The sequence below is a fragment of the Bicyclus anynana genome, chromosome 4 (genome assembly GCF_947172395.1).
Source record: "Bicyclus anynana chromosome 4, ilBicAnyn1.1, whole genome shotgun sequence".
In the NCBI taxonomy this organism is placed as follows: domain Eukaryota; kingdom Metazoa; phylum Arthropoda; class Insecta; order Lepidoptera; family Nymphalidae; genus Bicyclus; species Bicyclus anynana.
Genome location: NC_069086.1, coordinates 15285203 through 15304759, shown reverse-complemented (window position 1 = coordinate 15304759; position 19557 = coordinate 15285203). Strand labels below are relative to the sequence as shown.

The window sequence follows — 19557 nt, the reverse complement described above, 5'->3', positions numbered from 1 at the left end:
TCAATAAATGACTATACTCGTAAATGCCAAGGACTGATTTGCCGACGGACATTGGGATGCCACGTTATTGGCAACCCCACACAGCGCAGTATTCAGCAACCCTCTGGAGCGGTTTTTGAAATCGCAGAATGCTGACGGCTAAGGACTGTGGTGTTTGTAAGTCTTTACAAGAGGGAAGTAGCCCTCTTGTAAAGACTTACAAATCTTATGATGATGATGATAATGATGATGATGAATAACACTCACCTGTGTATACATGCCCTGTTTAACGAGCGCGTCCTTGAGCCAGGGGTTGAACACCTTCTTGTTGTCAGCGCGCGGCGCCCAGATGAGCGCGTGCAACGGCAGAGGCGACGGTAGCTCGGCCGCTATGCCCGCTTGTAGCTTGTCCATGTGTGGAGTGGCGGGGGGCATGCTTATAACCAACCTGTGCAAAAGGAAAATTATAACACATTTGCTCGTAAAGTATCTCTTATTTCACCTATTTCAATATTGCAATGTATCTCATTACGCACATGTGCTGTAATGTAAAGTAAAACGCACATGTGCTGTTAATATAAAACGTTTATCATCCGTTTAAAAACGAAAGGTACTTTTTTTACGAAGTGTTTATGGCATAAAAGTGCTCAACATATTATGGCTAAAATTTACTTTGTGAGATAAAATATAATTAAAAAAAACATTTAATTTTTTATAATTTTAACAATAAACGGCAACAATTTATCTTTAACAGAAACACAAAAATATCAATTTACTTTATTAGAAAAATGCATGCACTTCGCTATCTGTGCAAAAATGACAAGCGTATGATAATGTCATCATATAGATAACAGGCAAAGATGTAAATTCATTTTCAGAAAGTGTTTCCTCGCAAATGTGTTATAAAACGTCTTATGACATATTTGCGCTTTGATAATTACAGCCTCTGCTTCCTTACTATAGCTGCCGCCTATGGCTCGAGCTTGCAATATCGTTTCGGCTGTATTTTTCAACTTTCCGCACTTATATCATAATGTACTATTTTTACAGTATTTTTAAACAGGCTTGGTTGACTATGGGACTATAGTACGACACAAAAGAGTAGAAAATAAATGAGGGTTCAACATATGAAACGTTTGTGCACTCACCGCCAAGCGGTCTGGAAGCAGTAGTGCGCGGCGGCGAGCGCGGGCGTGGCCGCGGTGTACTGCGGGTTGTCGCAGATGCAGGCGGAGTTCAGCAGCGACAGTAGAGCGTCCACCAGCAGCGGGTACTTGAGCTTGTGAGGGGTACCCAACACGAAGTTCGAAGCTAGACCATCAAGTTTAGGGTTTTCCTACGAACAAACATTAATACTTATTTATTTACTCGCATATTAAGTTATTTTTTATTTTTATAGTTTGTACTAGGGTTGTATCTATAAGAGATAAAGTTTGTGGTGGTGCGGTGCGCTTGACTACAATCATGCCTGATGAAATTCAACATTGAGGTCTAAGATAAAGCATGCTTGCCTAGAAGATGCCTATTCACTTATGCCTTGAAGGAACTCAAATTGTATGTGTCAGGAAACACAGACCCCGGATGGGCATTCCACATATTAGCAGTTCTAGTTTTAACGTTGATGCAAAACGTTTTGTGCCAGTCGACTAGACGTCGATAACAAAGGGGTGCCATTTATCACGACGATTCGATGTTCTGTAGTAGAAGGAGGATAGAGGAAGTAGAATTTCGACTAGTTTGTTAATTTACCTGCAGAGACAACAGTCATTCTGGTTCGACTTATTTTCCGGGAACCTTGCCACTGCTGGACATAGGCCTCTTGCATGGACCTCCAAGCACAACGATCTCGAACCGCCAGCATCCAGCGGCTTCCTACAACCCGCTTGATATCCTCGGTCCACCTAGTAAGGGGCCGACCAATACTGTGCTTTCCGGTGCGGGGTCACCATTTCAGCACTTTGGGACCCCAACGTCCATCGGCTTTTCGAACTATGTGGCCTGCCCATTGCCACTTCAGTTTCGCGACTCGCTGAGCTATGTCAGTGACTTTGGTTCGTCTGCGGATCTCCTCATTCCTGATTCGATCACGCAGAGAAACCCCAAGCATAGCTCGCCCCATCGCCCGCTGAGTGACTTTGAGCCTTCTAATAAGGCCCATAGTCAGCGACCAAGTCTTTTCCGGGATCATTACCTGGTTATTAATCTCAGCATTAGTGAGCGCGTAGAACTTCGGTCTCATGGAGGTCTCGTCTTGCGTCAGCAGCCTGTAGGCCTCCTCCACGTACGGCACTTCGCAGTAGATGCGGGACTTCAACTGTCCGTTGTCTGTCGTGGTCTTCGCGCCTGCGTTGTTAGTATCAGGGGAAGGTTGTGCCAAGCCTGGTGCTATCACCAAGTTCCATTCGATCTGTTTTATCAAGAAAAAAAATTATGTATCAATACATATAAAATTTAAATCTACTTGTTTTTAAATGAACTATTTTCTTAAGTGCTTATAGTTATTTATTTACATGATACTAAAACAAAAACTTTTCTTAAAAATTCGTCTATTTGTCCGAGCTAATCTATAAAAGAGCTGAAACGATTTCAACGGGACTTTCATTGGAAGATATTTTTATTTTGATTATTGAGCAACATATTTTTTATATTGAGCTACTTTTTATCTTGGGATTCCTCCGGGTTCCCGCGTGATTTGTGATGTTGGCTAAAAAACATGTGCATCTCTACAGAAGTGATAACTTAAAGCAGCTGCCGTATGCGTGAAAGAAAGGGAAAACAGACTATCGCCGTAAACCGTAACGCGTTACGTTAAGAAGCGGTTAACCCTCCCATAAGAAGTTATCACTTCAAAAACCATAGATTATACAGTGGACATGAAATTTGTATCAGTAGCGAAGGCTGAAATTTTGTAATACGTACCCTGTTCATGTGTTTTAGTCCTAGTTAGTTAGCTTTACATACGTAAAACTCAAATCATAGAATAACAAAAATAGAAATCTACATTTAAATACATATTATTTATCATACCTGCTGCAACAAGGCCTGTGGAGCGTCGTAAAGGTGCCTCATCAGATACTCCAATAGTAGCATAATCCTCGTGGTCAGCATCAGTTGGTGCGGCGCTAAGTTCAACGCTCGCTTCCTGTCGCTGATGCCCAGAGTGTCCACTACCTAAAACATCATCATGGTCAGTAGCTGTTAAATATATATATACTCAGAGGCATAATTATCCGCTCACTTTAGTATACTCGCGTCATATTAAAGTGGCCGGCCTCTGAGTATATTATTATTTTTTCTAATAATAGTTATATTGAGTAATATATTGTAGTTCCGATAACCGTTTCAGTCAATGGCCTTATAGAGAAAATTTTTGACCGCCTTAAGAAGCTTGACTGTTGGATCGAGGGTGGGAATAATCAGAAGAACTAATTCTTGAGATGGCACGTATTTAGAAGAAGTTCCTCACTCTGGAGCCTTGACCACCAGTTGTTTGAGCACTCAAAAACCTTTCAATGGGAGGTATGGATATTTGTTTATAAATTTTAAATATTAATATTGAAATAATAAATTTATTAATATTGAAATAATAAATTAATATTGAAATATAAATAATATTGAATGAGACTAAAGAATAGTTTATTTTTTACCTTGATAATTGCATTTGCTGTCAAAAGCAATACAGACTTCTTTTGCATCAAGTTCAGCGAATGGAATAAATACACAAGGAGTTGGGCATGTTCAACATTCAAATCTGCAACAAAATAACATATTGAGGTTAAGTAGAGAAGTCCTTGCTTAGAAGGTTAATGGAGCATTCCACAGAGCTATCAAGGTGTATTCTAGAATGGGGATGATGACAGTTTTTTAAATTGTATCTAAATTAAAAGTTTGCTAATAGTAAAGCAATTTTGTAAAAGTAACAGGATATCTGGGATCATTACTTTCGGAGCTACAGGGATTTAAAGGGTCAGATTTGCGGCGCTGCCACGGATACCTGAAAAACGCCCCATACAAAATGGTACGAATTAATGACGTCGTAGGTACATAACAATCGTCAGATTTATTTATTTATTTATTTTTATTTAATACTCTTTATTTGTACACCACAAAAATAAAAGAAAACAAGCAAAACAGAAACACAAGAAAAAGTAAAATACAAAAGGCGGCCTTATCGCTTAGTAGCGATCTCTTCCAGGCAACCTTAGGCTTAGGAACTTATTAGGACAACTGTAGGTGGTGTGTACGTAATAATATTGTACATATACATACATACAAATAACTACACACTAATACATAAACCATAATACACAAATTATATAATAATTATAAATATCATAAAATAAACTAATATATATAATATATCATTATGTCTAACTAATATATATAATATATCAGTATGTAATATATATAATATATCATTATGTCGTATGATTTATATGGGTGTTCAACCAAAAAAAAAATACCTTCATAGTCATGATCCTGGCTGGGCTGCAGCTGCAAAGCACACTCTTGCAGCGTGTTAATGATCTTGTGCCACATCACTAGTATGCTGTTCTCTCTCTCTGAGGCTGGTTTACTGAGGACCATGCTGCCGAGCAGTTTGACTACGCGTGGACCAACCTTAATAGAAACATGGGAAAAATTACTTTGAATTGATGCGACCTTTTCAAGTTTATTTGTAATGATTGTTACACTATGTGACATAATGTTCATAAATGTTTTTTATGAACATTATTTAATATTTCAACATTATCGTGTACCGTGATCGCTAAATAAATACTCGTACGCCTCATGTTAGATCAGACTACTTGTTCAGCGATCACTGATCGGCGACGTTTTTGAGCGATCATTGTATCTACAGTTCTTACGTTCTGAGTATTAACTATCTACAGTTCTAACGGCGAGGAATAGTTCGAAGTGGTGTTCCTCTCGGAGCCGTTCGCGAGCAGCTTTTTCTGACGTTGTATCACCTCGTTCCCTTCCGATCGTTGTCGGTTTTTGCGACCGAGTCAAAGGACTTTAAGCCATCCGAGCTTTGAACACGAAGCGGCTCACTTCACGAGTTAGTTAGTGTCAAAGCAATTAGTGTATTTGAGGCTTTACAAACCTGTAACGGCGAGGAGTAGCTCGAAGTGAGCCTCTCTGAGCCAGTGGCGAGCAACTATTGCTACCGTGCCGATTAGGTTGTGCAACCACCTCGTTCCCGTTGTCGGTTTTTGCGACCGCGTCCAAGGACTTTAAGCGATCCGAGCTTTGAACACGAAGCGGCTCGCTTTACGATTTAGTTAGTGTCAAAACGATTAGTGTATTTGAGGCAGACAAACCTGCAACGGCGAGGAGTAGCTCGAAGTGTTGTTCCTCTCGGAGCCAGTGGCGAGCAACTGTTGCTGTAACGCTGGCTGGAGCGACGCGAACGCGGGCGCGCCGCTCAGGTTGTGCAAGTACCGCACCAGCGCAGAGCTGAACGATGCGTACAATGAGCCCAAACGGGCTCCGAAGCACGAAGATATTGTTCCTGGATAACAAGGAATAACGCAATTTCCATCCGCAATTTATTCCGACGAATTGGGAGGCGAATTGGTCATATTGAAAAAAAAAAAAAGATACGGCAAATTTTAATATTGAAGTGATAACTTCTTATTGGAGGGTAAATCGTAACGTAACGCGTTACGACGCAACTCTGTCTTTACTGGCTTCCCTTTCTCTCACGCATACGGCAGCAGGTTTAAGTTACCACTTCTGTCGAACATACCGAGATGCACACGTTTTAATAAAAAAGGTAAGTAAAGGGTTGTTTAAAAGTAGTAGCTATAGCCTATTTCTTATTTAGAGAGACTAAAATGACAAGTAAAAATGTCAAACGTAAAAATAATGGGGACAGCTTAACACAAGTAGTGTTGTCCTCACAATTGTTTCGATTACTTCCGATTATTAATCGAATGTTAAACAGAATCATATCAACTACACATACACATGATTATTTAATACTAGCGGACGTTTTTTACAAATCCCTATATCCCAAATGTGTTAATCCAGAGTAAAACCTATTTCCATTCCATATTTCAGCCAAATCGGCGGCGTTAAAGAGTAAAAAAACATCCATACAAACTTTCGCGTTTATAATATTAGTAGGATGAAAATTGCTTGTTCACTGTTATGTAAATCTTCTCTACTATTTCTCGTCAAATGATATTTCTTACCAGTGTCAGTCCTAGCGGTCTCTCTATCCAAGTCCTTAGCGAGCGCGGCGAGCAGCGCCGTGTGCGACTCGTGCAGCTGCTGCGCCGTCGGCCCCAGCCTCTCAGAGTCTTCGCAGATTATCTCCTCCGTCAAAAGGTTGAACACCTCTGTCGCTAATGTTATGTACTGAAAAAAGTTGTTCTATAAGTGTGTTGTCCATTTTAGGTATCCATCCAAGTTAGGGTAAGGTAGTAAATATAAGGATTTAACAAAGTAATTAATTTAATCAATCTGTTTTGAATGGTTTATTGTAGACTTATTTGATTAGTTTACTTCATAAACACTTTTGAGAAATGAAGTCTGTTTAGTAACTATATCACTGCTTCGAAATACAACTTTACTGATTTGCTGATAATTGGCTAGAAAGTCAGCATACCCTCATTTTCAGAAATAATTCTTAATATAGTAGGAGAACGTATATTATGGGAGATAAAGCATCCACTAGGTTAGCACTTTGCAGTCTTCTGTTGTTTTTCAACAACAATTTAAAACCCTAAAACTCACAGAATTAGGTCAGCTTTACTGCGAGCGCGCGTTGGTTTCACCAGGGTCGTTGTTGTCGTTGGCGCCTGATCGGGTCAAGCAGTTGTCGAGAGCGTCGGGCGCGACCAGCGATTTGTACAAAGTATCACTCAGGTTTCCAGACTTGTTCTATCCACTAGACAGTTCAATTTAATGTCCTATTACTCACAGAATAAGGTTCAGCTTTGTCAGGCACGATGGCCTGCTGCGAGCGCGCGTTGGCGTCATTAGCATCGTTGTTGTCGTTGGCGCCTGCTCGGGTCAAGCAGTTGTCGAGTGCGTCGGGCGCGACCAGCGTTGATTCGAACCAAAGCCCGAACAGTGGTTCGCTGTCTTCTATACAGAGAAATTAATATAATTAATAAATCGAATATTGAGTTTGTTAAAAATAAAGGTTTTTTAAATTTTATTGGCGGCTAAGATGACATTAGCTAGTAAAACTGTTTTAGTGACAATGGACGTGCACTACAAAAAATAGACATCTTGTAAGAAATTTCAAACATGTCTTGAGACGCTTACATCCAACTGCTTCCTGTTAACCGCTAAATATGTGTGACCTAGTTGAAGGTCGACTAACACTATGCATAACGCTCTTTGCCTCACCCATTGCCATTTTCGCTTCGCTAATTGTTGAGATATGTGACTTTGATTCTTTAGCAGATTTCTGCATTTCTGATATGATTACACAGAGATATTCCAAGCATATCTTGCTCTATATCACTCGCAGAGTAACTTGAACCTTTTTATGTCAGCTACAGTTATCAACCAAACACAAAATAATAATGAATAAGGCATTTTAACTGTACCATTCTACATTTTTAAAAATTTACAATTATTTAATTATAAACATGGCAACACTGAAGGCATAAAGTTACCATCGTCAGTTTCGGAGTCTTCAGAGCAGAGTATCATGTCCTGGAAGTAGACAGTGGAGTCGGAGCGTTCCGGGTCGGCGTCCGTGTGCTGCTTCTGCACCGCGCGCTTCAGGTGCGTCGCCTTGCGGTAGCACACCACGCCCAACGCCACCAGCAACTGTTCACAGCAGAGTTACGTAACATTATTAACAAGCTGACGCCGCGCAGTTTCATCCGCGTGGTTCCCGTTCCTGTAGGAATCATCATCATCATGTCAGCCGATGGACATCCACTGCAGGACATAGGCCTTTTGTCCAAACATCACGATACTGAGCCATACTGAGCCAGCCCCGTATTCCTGTAGGAATATGGGATAATATATAGCCACTGAAAGAATTTTCAGCTTTATAACATTAGTATAGATAGTATAAATAACTTTCAGCACGCCTAGCATGCGTCAACGTATTAGAGAAAAGAGAATAGTACTACAGTCGATAGGTCGGAAAATTCGACCTAGAAATGCAAAAGAACCGAGAAAGCTGTGTTTTGAATGACGTGGGAGTAGCCGATAAGCTTAACTTTAAATTCTCGACCTGGATTTCCTATGTGAATTTTCCGCCATCTTAAAAAAAGGGTGGAATTCAGTATTTTATAATCACACGATTCTCAAATAGTATCAGGGTGCTCTGGAGTATTTCTCATAACTTCAAGGTCCACTTATAGGAGCCGAACTGCATAATTATTAATTTTTTTTTAACTAAAAAATAAAAAAAAATTATGTCTTCATATAAAGTAGGTGATTCAAATAATTCCGACTATCCATGTAACACGCACCTTGTATTTTAAATCCATAAAACTTGGCTACGTCATAATTATAAGGATGGATATAAAGCACACATATTAAGATCCATTTACAAAAGAAATATTATTTAACCCGAAAATATTAATTTTAGAACACCTATTCTTTGAACATTTTTAATTAATTTTCGGTAACGAATATAACCCCAGATGGGAAATACTCCCCAGCACCCTGTATATCAACTGAACTATAAAGGAATTTTTACTTTGACTTTGACTATGGTCTCTTTTCACTAAATCACTGCCACAGATTGCAAGGAAAGCTATTAGGCTGGACGCTTAAGTTACGCGTCCTATGGCAGCGCTCTCATCCACGCGAGACAGCGTCCGCCCAGCGCCACCCACACTACGCAACATGTAATCACCTGATGCAACGGCGCGGCGGCCGCAATCCGCAGCTCCCTCTGGTGCGCGGTGTGGTGCGCCAGGATCTGCAACGGCGCAGGCGCCGCGGACGTGGACGTCGGCACGCTGGACGCGCTCAGCGCCTCGAGCCGCGCGTCCGACAGCAGCGCGCTCGTCCACGCGAGACAACGTCCGCCCAGCGCCACCCACACTACGCTTAGGCCTTGTTGCCTGTAGTGTGAATGGATGCTTTAGCGTTGCAGTTACAAACAAATTAACAAGTCATGCACACAAAAAAGATTTTTTTTGGCGCAATACCCAAACAAATAAGATACGTGTTAACCCAGTGGACATGACCTCTGCCTCCGATTCCGGAGGGTGGTGAGTTCGAATCCGGTCTGGGGCATGCACCTCCAACTTTTCAGTTGTGTGCATTTTAAGTAAATTAAATATCACGTGTCTCAAACGGTGAAGGAAAACATCGTGAGGAAACCTGCATACCAGAGAATTTTCTTAATTCTCTGCGTGTGTGAAGTCTGCAAATCCGCATTGGGCCAGCGTGGTGGACTTTTGGTCTAACCCCTCTCATTCTGAAAAGAGACTCGAGCTCAGCAGTGAGCCGAATATGGGTTGATAACGACCCAAACAAATGTGGAGATGTCATAGTTGATCAAGTAATATGGTTTCGTTTACCTGATCATTACTGACAATGTAAAAATTATGGCATACTAGCAATATTCCTAATAATTGTGTTTAATCTTCTACCCATGCTCTTCATGAGCATGGGTAGAAGATTAAGTATTCATCTGCAACTGGTCTACAGTTTGAATTGAATCTACAGTTTGAAGTGATTTTCAAATCTTGTTATAAAGATTACAGCAAAGTTATTACTTTTTTTAAGTGTAGTGAATAGTGAATGACGAGCACAGATCTACAATAAATTACCATCTGATTTATAAGAAGCTAAATCTATGTTTATTTACAAAAAGAAATGAAAATTTTATTTATTGAATATCCATGCCGCATCCAGTAAGCTCTAATCTTTGTTCTATTAAAACTAGTCGAGTATTCTACGTAACAAACATGTAATTTAAAATCTACCTGCATTTTTTAGCAATTATTTATTTAGATTTTTTGTATGTAGGATTTAAGTCTAATTAGTATGAACACGTGTGAATTACCTTAGTGAGTTAATTGAATTTCTCATATAGGCGAATTTAATGTAATTCTTTGAGAAAATAAAAATCTTAAACCAGAGTAATAATACTAACATCTTGGTAAGGTTGTAGGGCCTGGAGGGCACCTTGGCAGGGCTGTTGGGCGCGGCGGGGCCGGGCGCGCCTGCCAGCGCGTGATGCAGCCCGCAGAGCAGCACCCACGCGCCGATCATCAGGTGGTTCTGGTACACCTGCACACCATCACCAGGCAAATCTTTAGTACTCGCATATGCGTGAAGTTAATGACCGAATCTCGGAAGGTTTGTATGTTTTTCGCCGATAGCTTTTGCTTTTGGTTGCTTTCGTAACTGGACTAGCCAATGGGGTGAGATCGCCAGGTGATGCAACGTCGGAGTTTGCCGTAACATTACTACAGCGTGAGAGAACATATTATACATATACTACAGCCTTTCTTGATGAATACTGTTTACCAACAAATAAATTAGAAATGAAGGTAGAAAATTTTTTTTTTTTTTTTTAAAAGAATATTTGCCATATTTTTTTAAATATGACCAATATTCCCATTCCCCTCCAACTAGTCGAGAAAGACTGTAATTAGGAGTGGGTACGACAATAGTCCAACGGGGCGGGGATCGAACCACCACCCCTCGGTGATGAATCCGACCGCTCTTACCGTTGAGCTATTGAGGCTCTCAATCATTTCATAACTTATGTATTTTAAATTATGTATTGTTTGTTTCTAAGCTTATTATTTTCATTATTAAGAACAATTAATTATAATTATTATTAGGTGTGAAATGACTAGTGATTTAAACCCAGTTTTTTTATTTCTTTGTTGGTAAACTGTACTCGTCAAGAAAGGCTGTAGTATAGTATGAAGAATGTGGACACAGGTGGGTCAGCAATAGTCAAACATGTTCAAGCTTTGGTTACGAGTCATAATATACGTTTCGATAAAGCTTTTGTATTGTCAAGGGAAAAGTTTCTAGTGCCTCTTAAGATACGTGAAGCAATATAAATCAGTCGTCAACCGAATTTTAATCGTGATCATGGATGGTTGCTGCCGACAGCTTAGAAACCGCTAATTCATTTAATGTCGCAAATAACTAAGTTGAACAAGATAGTGTTAGTTTGGTTAGTTTACAAGAATTCGTACTGTATGAGTTGGTATGCACCAAAATGAAGGTCAAAAACAAGTTTTCAACTTCTTTGTCACTAAAGGAACTTCGTTGCCTCGGTATTTTGGCGGTCGATAACGATACTGCGGAAGATCTGGAAGAGGTACAAACCGCAAGCTATATCTACATGACCTACCTACCTGACCTGGATATGTCGAGGATAAATAATATTACCCAGTTGTGTTCTTCTAGCCCATTTCAATGTTGATGATCAATCCAGCACTGTGCCCAGTGTTATATAATGTGTAAATATCCTGAACTCTAGTTTATATTCTGTCTATGTCATAAGTCAAAAGTCATTTGTCCTTTGTGCAAATAAACCAATAAAAAAAACCTATAATACGACATGGTGTCAGAAGTGGGATTCTAAACCACTCCCTTTAAGAGGCCTACGCTATTAGCAAGCAACAAATATATCACGAGATATGACGAGACGTCATTGACGCACGTTAGGCCTGCTACAGTAGCATCGTCCATCTTTCATCTATTTTAATTATTTTTATCTTGCCAATTGTCCTCAAAAAGGATCGATCAAAAGAATCGTGATCCTTATGCCAAATACTTACGTAGCCACCCGCGCGCGTAGACTGTTTGAATGTGTCTCCAACGGTGTTGTAAAGACTGAGCGCACTCTCCACTAGTGCCGCCGTCTGTTGCTCACTCTCCTCGTCCTTCGGGTGGAGGGAGGCCTGACGTAACAATATTAACATTAATCATTTTTTTGTAAATAGATATTGAATAAAATCTGTCTGTTATTACATCCGTCAAACTTCAAGGCAGTTCTGACATTGCGACGCTCTGACCGGTGCAGTTAAATTAACCTATACTAAAGCATTTCTAATTTGTTTGTTAGTAAACAGTACTCCTCGAGTATGGTTTTAGTATAGCTGGAATATGTATTCATTCACTGCGCAGCCCTGCGCCTCGTGTTCTGAGCGGACTTGAAGTTTGATGTGGTGTATACACATTACACCAGTACAGTTATTCGGTATATACGGCAAGAAAATGACGTACACGCATCATTTCGGAACTATTAATATTTTTTTTCGTGTGTTTTAACGAGACTCTGCTGTTTAGATTCACAATTAGAAGAGATAGTTGTCGTTTTGAGCAGCGAGGTCTAAGCTCAGAATCCCTTTTTGACAAAGAAGAAAAGAAGGTAATTCCAGAGAAGCTATGAAGTATCACAGAGGACATTGTCATACACAAATAAATTAGATAAATAGTGAGGTACCTGGGCCGTGGCACAGCACAGTAGCCAAGCGGTGGCCACGTCGCTGAGCGCGGCGATGCGCTCCGGCGTGAAGGGCTCGAGGCAGGGCAGCGACAGCGCGAGACGGCACACGTGCACTTCGTTCACCAGGAAATGAAGGCTGCAACCATTTACGTCTTTAGTCTTTTACTAAAGACTTTAAGACTTTTTAGTCTTACCAAATTTGGCTAGACAGGGATAACAACACGAGCGGAGGAGTGTTATTCGATTGTCAAGGAATTCCTTAACCCTACATCCAGTAGTCACAAGTCCAGGACTCTGCTCGCAGTTTTTCTCTCTACTACGCGATGAACCCGGCATCTGCACGGTGAATCCATGGAATGCTAAGATATTCGTCTCTCTTGCGTCTTGAAATTCAGTTTTTCTTATATCCCGCAGTAACCATGGATATTTGCAGGATAAAAAGTATTAAACATGAAATTGAAATGAAATTTAGCCTCTGCGGGGCAGAGGCTGGAAGTGGGGTGCTCCCGGCCCCCGCGGACCATCGGGAGTGTTACGAACGAATTTGCCAAGCTATAGTAACCTTGGACCTATATATGACCCCGTGATAAGTGCTGCCAAAGATTAACAATAATAAAATCCAGCTTACAGTGTGACATCAGAGTTAAACTGTGGCGCTACGGCGCTCTCCTTGGCGTTCTGCCAGCGGTTGAGGTATCTCTGCAGGCAGGGCAGCGAGGAGCACACCTTGAGCACCACGGAGCCAGCTCGGAGCTCCATCAGCAATGATGCACACGTAGATGCCACCCACTTCTGTAAGAAACATTTTAATATTAATATTTAATATATACTTTATTATCTTTAGTTAAAATGAAACTGTAACAGGTCAAATTCTGTACATTGAAGATATTTTGAAAAATTTAATTTTAACATTATACAATCCTCACACTAAAACTAATGAATGAATTTAAATGAAACTTGGCACGATTTGAGACCAAAATACGTAGGTACATACAGGTATAGGATACTTTTTGACGCTAAAATTAAACCAAAAAGGGATGAAATAGGTGTGTAAGTTTGTATGATAAGTCTTTCATTTTTCAAGTAACATTTTAAAAAAAATTGGTATGTAAAAATAACTTTGCCATTAGTAAATTATAAAAATTAAAGTAGGTATAGATTCTCAACAAAAAATTCAAATAGACCTTGATGACAATCTCATTTATTTCCCATTAACAAGTACTATAAACTTTACCTTCATGTCTATGGAAGCTTGTTGGGAACCATTCCCGTCCTTAGCGCTGTCCATGGTATCTTTACTTCCGGGAGTCATGACCCCTGGCACGGGGTGTGTTTGAGCTGTCGAGGAGACTGGATTCCTCAAAGGCATTGTCAATTGTTCGAGCAGTGCATCTGATCTGCGCTGAGTATTCGTCGGTGCATTGGTACTCGATTGTGAAGCCAAAATGGGGCTTGGTATAACTGATGATTTTGCAACTTGTGTATCTACAAATATATAACAAGATCTATACTATTGATTTAAAATTCATATTTATCATATTTATATAACATTTTCAGTCAATTGTTTTTTTTACATAGGTTTTATCTATAATTTGCATTATATGCATAATTTATTATGAATTAGATATCTGGCCAGTCGCAACATTTGCCTTGCGCACTTAGCAAATTGGCATACAATATCAAAATTATGTTTAGTTGACACTTTATACATTGTTCATTAATTATTTATAGATGCAATTTTCAGTCACTTTTCAGTCCTAATGTCACATCTTTCATTTCATAAACAATACACTGTACAAATACACAAGCACTGGTGCCAGGTTCACATATTTTTTTATTTTCTTTAACAATAACTTGAATATAAAAACTTGACATCAAAGATTTAAATAAAAAATAAAAACCCATATCAAAATAAATTAATAGTATTACCAGGAGTGTTGACATTAGAAGGCAACTTCGCACTTTTAAGCAGAGATGTCAATATTACAAGGTCAGATTGTGGAAGGCCTCCTCCGTCAATCCCACACAAGCCCACAATTGGGAGGAGAAGCTGAAACAATTTAAAAAATTTTAACTTACAGAGCCAAAATTGATCAACTTGATCAGGCAGGGCAATGATAGTGTACTATACCCTGTCAAATCTGTATGCTTTCCCTAACTGCATCTTCACTTAACAGTTCATCTTAGCTAAGCTTTATAATTAATAATATTGGGAAAAAAATATTTCTATTTATTGGTTATGACAGCTTCTGTAGCATTGGACCATTGATTTTCAAGACGGAGGCCCTGGGTTAGATCCCCGGCTGTTCCAATTCAGGTTTTCTTAATTGGTCCAGGTTTGACTGGTGGGAGGTTTCGGCCGTGGCTAGTTACCACCCTGGTGAAGATTTACCGCCTAGCGTTTCAGCATTCTGGTGCAATATCATATAGAAACCAAAAGGGGTGTGGACTTTTATCCTCCTCCTAACAAGTTAGCCTGCTTCCATCTTAGATTGCATCATCACTTAACTTCAGGTGAGATTGTAGTCAAGGGCTAACTTGTAAAGAATAAAAAAATGTATTGTCTTATTTGATAAAAAAAATTATGTAGGAATAGAAATAATAAAAACTGATATTTACCTGCTTAACAGATACATTTGGTGCAGCAGTATTGGTGGTGTCGTCATAGCTCAATCCAGCTTCAGAGAGCTTCTTAAGAATTTGTCCGAGTATGATTCTGAATGCATCACGAGCTGTTCCAAGTTGATCAGCTGGCACTGTACAGAAACCAAATATTATGATATGCCAATATACTACTTTAACTAGTTTTGACAATAATAATTTGAAAAAAATATATTAGTCAATTATTAGTACTAAATATGTACTGTTGCTAAATTAAAAAACAATGTTGTCACAACATTGTGCAATAGCACTATACCCTTAACTTTGTTGTAAGGAAGAGTTACGATAAAATAAAACACAACAGTTTTGTTGTTACTGGATTTTTTATGCAGTGTTGTCTTGCTTATGAAGTTGACATTAAGAAAACTGCCTTTAAAGTTTAATCCAACCTCTTATTGTTTATAAAGCTCACAAAAAGCCCAAGGTACTCAATTAAGTTAACCAATATATTAGCAAAGTCATACTGAAACCATTGCCAGCCTTTGCTTACATTTATAGAATTGAGCATGGGCCAATGCTTGTTCCATATACTGTGTCTCATTCCTTTTAGCCCTCATTTGCACAAGAGTTTTTTTAACAGATGATAAAAAGCATTCAATTATAGTATGAAGTTATATGAAGGTCTATTTGCAATGCCCAAAATTTAAAATGCAACACTGCTCGAAAAAAAAGTGTTGTGTTTTAAAAATGCTGCTGTGTTAACATATACTTGGGAATGTGCTTGTTGTATTTAAACACTTTTTTAATGCCCGTTAAAATACTCTGGTACAAATGAGGATTTATGAGAGGGTCTAAGCCTAGCAAGGGTTAATTATACTTACAATTGTTTGCATTGATGCTAATAAAATGTGCCGAGAGACATGCAAAGCATGTGTAGAATAAGTCATTGGCATCGTCATGGTTTTGGAACTCGCTTTCACTGTTTTACAAATAAAAAAAATTAAATAATCACATGGAAATATTCCTAACTGTAGGTAGAGTATGTGCCAAACTTTAAGTCTGCTCTAAACACAAGGCAAACTGTGTAGTATTTAAAAACAAAATTATCCCTGTGGGGATTGTAATATAATCAGAGGCACAATTATCCACCCACTTTAATATAGTCGCGACATATTAACGTGGGCGGATAATTGTACCTCTGAGTATAGATGTGCAATTTAGCATGTTACAATTTCAGAGAAGACCCAAAATTTTTATTCGATTCTCGGAATATGTGTGTGTACTAATAATAAGGACACTTTTTCCACTTGTTCATTATAGGACTGCAGATAGACAGATACATCTTATTCAAGTTTTCAACATGTTAAATATTTATAATTAAAAATCTATAAACAATATATTTATATTTTTTGATTTTTGATTTATTTTTTGATAAATGTGGGTAGGTGGTTAATTAACTTATTTAATTTTCTTAGGTATAACTCCTGTAGTAGCAAATTAAATGATCTAATTTACGTAGTCTGCGCACTTGTGTCCCAAATAATAATTCCAAATAAATAAATAAATGAAAATTTTGGAAGGATGACTATGTATCACAATATATTTTTAAAATTGTAAATAGTTTACCAGAAAGTAGCTAACCTTTTAATGATGGCTTGTATTATTTCAACAGCGTCATTTTTGTCGAAAAATGGGCCATACAGAGCCGTTAATATTGGTTTAACTGTAGTAGACCACTCAATATTTCCTCCCGAAGCGGCCATTTTCGAGAATGACCTTTCGTGAAATGTCAAAATAAATGACAATTCAGTCTTCAGGCTCAGCACTCATAAACAAACAGGCTTAAATTCTTTGGTAAAAAGCCGCTCCATACTCTTGTGCGAATTCTAGTTTTTGTCGCGAATGCGAATGGGATTGGCCGGTGAAAGCTAATCGCAGATGGCGCCACCAGCTGGTGCTTTTTTATACTTTGATCTGTGGCGTTTCATAGCAAGAAATTTTAAAAACAATTTTTCAATCATTGTTTGATATACCTTTAAAAAAAGCTTGGAGAGAGTGTGATTTTACAATTGACCTTTAAATGGTAATGAGAATTCATGACAAAATATAACACAATCACTGTTTTTATATTAATTTTTTATAATGTTGTCAATGCTCACATCCAATCATATATAATATTATAAAGAGGTAAAGTTTGTAAGTTTGTAAGTTTGTAACAATTTTTTGAAATGGGGTAATCTTCGGAACTACTGGACCGATTTTAAAAATTCTTTCACCAGTAGAATGACGTTATCGGGGAGTGCTATAGGCTATATTTTATATTTCTATCATATATAACCACTGAGATATCGCGGGTTTTCTCTTACAGGTCAAACCGAAAACTTACTTATTCGCATGCGCTGCCTCAACCATTGCGTATAACTGAAATAAATGTATGGAGGCTTTTAGAACCTTTAAAATTTGTACAAAAAAGTCCGCGACACCATATATCTATCTTTTATATTTTAGCAGATATAGTACCTTTAGTACTTTAATAAATTATTTAAATTTTAAACTAAGGTTTACGTCATTATTTACACAACTAAACTTAAATCCTTATCAAAATAAATGATTTAATAATCACAAGAACATTATAGAGATAAGATTTGCCCTTTACAGTATGTTAGTTATATAGTTTCGGAGATAATAAAAAATTTCTGAAAGTCGCAGAAATGCCGCTATATGACGCCCCGCGGTTTCAATTACGTGGTTCCCGTTCCCGTATGAATATGAGGACCAAACATAGCCTATGACACTTGCAAATAATGTAGCTTTCTATTGGTAAAAGAATTTTCCAAATCGGTCCAGTAGATCCAGAGATTACCCTCGACAACCACACAAACTTTATCTCTTTATAGTATTAGCATAGAAGTCGCTTGGGAAATTATAGTCTTTTGGTCATTGCACCACGCACAAAAGGCTGGACCAATTTTGCTGAGGGTAGGGATAGGGTAGAGGTAGGGAAGGGGTAGGATAGAGGTAGGGTAGGGGTAATTTAGGGAAAGTGTAGGGTAGGGTAGGGTAGGGTAGGGTACGGATAAGGTAGGGGTAGTGTAGGGTAGGGGCAAGGTAGAGGTAGGGGAAGGATATGGAACGTATAGGGTAGGGAGTAGGATAGGGGTAGGGTAGGGTAGGGGTAGGGTACGGGTAGTGTAGGGTTAGGGTAGGGATAAGGTAGGGGTAGGGAAGGGTTAGGGTTAGCGGTAGGGTAGGCGTAAGGTAGGGGTAGGGTAGGGGTAGATTAGGGGTAGGGTAGGATAGGGTATGGATAGGTTACGGGTAGGGTTAGGGTAGGGTAAGGTGGGGGAGGGAAGGGTTAGCGTTAGCGGTAGGGTAGGCGTAAGGTAGGGGTAGGGTAGGGTAGGGTAGGGTTGGGTAGGTTTACGAGCAGGGTAAGGTAGAGGTAGAGAAGTTTACATCAATTTTTACGCGGACGAAGTCGCGGGCGTCCGCTCGTCTTTTATATTTTAGTAGCTTTAGTACGTTAATAAATTATTTAAATCACATACTAAGGTTCTCGTCATCATTTATACAACTAAACTTAAATCCTTATCAAAATGAATTACTTAATAATCAAAAGGATATTATAGAGATAAAATTTGCCCTTTACAGTATGTTAATTAGTTATATAGTTTCGGAAATAATACAAAATTTCCAAAAGACGCAAAAATGCCGCTATAGGACGCATCGCATTCACCCGCGTAGTTCCCGTTTCCGTCAGAATACAGGGTAAAAACATAGCATAAGACACTCGCAAATAATGTGACTTTCAAAATCGGTTAAGTAGATCCAGAGATTACCCCCTACAACCACACAAACTTTACCACATACAATCTAAATATAATATGAACTCAAAGGTGACTGACTGACATAGTGATCTATCAACGCACAGTCTAAACCACCAGGCTGAAATTTGCCATGCAGGTAGATTTTATGACGTAGGCATCCGCTAAGAAAGGATTTTGATCAATTCTACCCCCAAGGAGATAAAATAGGAGATGAAAGTTTGTATAAAACTTTGTCAATTTTAAACCGATTTAGCTGAAATTTGGAATAGAAATGGATTTTCCTCTGGAGTTACTTTTACATCCCGGAATAAATCATGGTTCCCGTGGGATTTGTGAAAAACTAAATATCACGCGGACGAAGTCGCGGGCCTCCCCTACTAAATAATATTTTCGATGTGTGAGTTTACCTCGTCCTCCTCAAAAAACGTCAGACACTTTTGTTGGTGAATTTGAGATGACGAGTGCGATGCATCTCCATTATCTAATTCCTCTATGGCCAAACCCTAACGTCATGACACTCAAGTTCCGTGCCGTACTCGCGAATTCGCATGCAGTCCGCACGAGAATGTAGAGCTGATTCGTTTGGCTACTTATGAACTCTGTGATCGATTTTTGACAGTAATAGATTCTTATTGACTTTGACGTTGAGGGATTTCGATTTGTCATTGTCGTTAACTAATCTGTGATTTGTCATTCTTTGCTGATTATATTCTACTCTATGACTGATATCTATTATCT

At 38.9% G+C, this 19557-nt stretch overlaps 1 protein-coding gene across 5 annotated transcripts in view; it reads right to left on the bottom strand.

Annotated features, from left to right (window-relative positions):
- Positions 1–16794, bottom strand: part of LOC112054600 (protein purity of essence) — an 85395-nt gene extending 68601 nt beyond the window's left edge. For 4 of the 5 annotated variants that reach the window (XM_052881401.1, XM_052881400.1, XM_052881402.1 and 1 more), the window contains exons 1-3: positions 2171–2360; positions 1128–1315; positions 247–427 (exon numbers count right to left, since the gene is read on the bottom strand). In XM_052881401.1, the coding sequence (XP_052737361.1) occupies positions 247–427; positions 1128–1315; positions 2171–2218 (417 nt within the window). In that variant the 5' untranslated portion in view covers positions 2219–2360. Of the gene's footprint in view, positions 1–246; positions 428–1127; positions 1316–2170; positions 2387–3006; positions 3151–3626; positions 3731–4442; positions 4600–5303; positions 5495–6179; positions 6346–6910; positions 7078–7616; positions 7774–8818; positions 9030–10069; positions 10207–11720; positions 11844–12388; positions 12528–13019; positions 13184–13625; positions 13877–14320; positions 14442–15010; positions 15148–15873; positions 15972–16633 lie in introns of those variants that run through there. The other variant, XM_052881404.1, reaches the window with a different exon arrangement.
- Positions 16795–19557: the final 2763 nt, after the last annotated feature.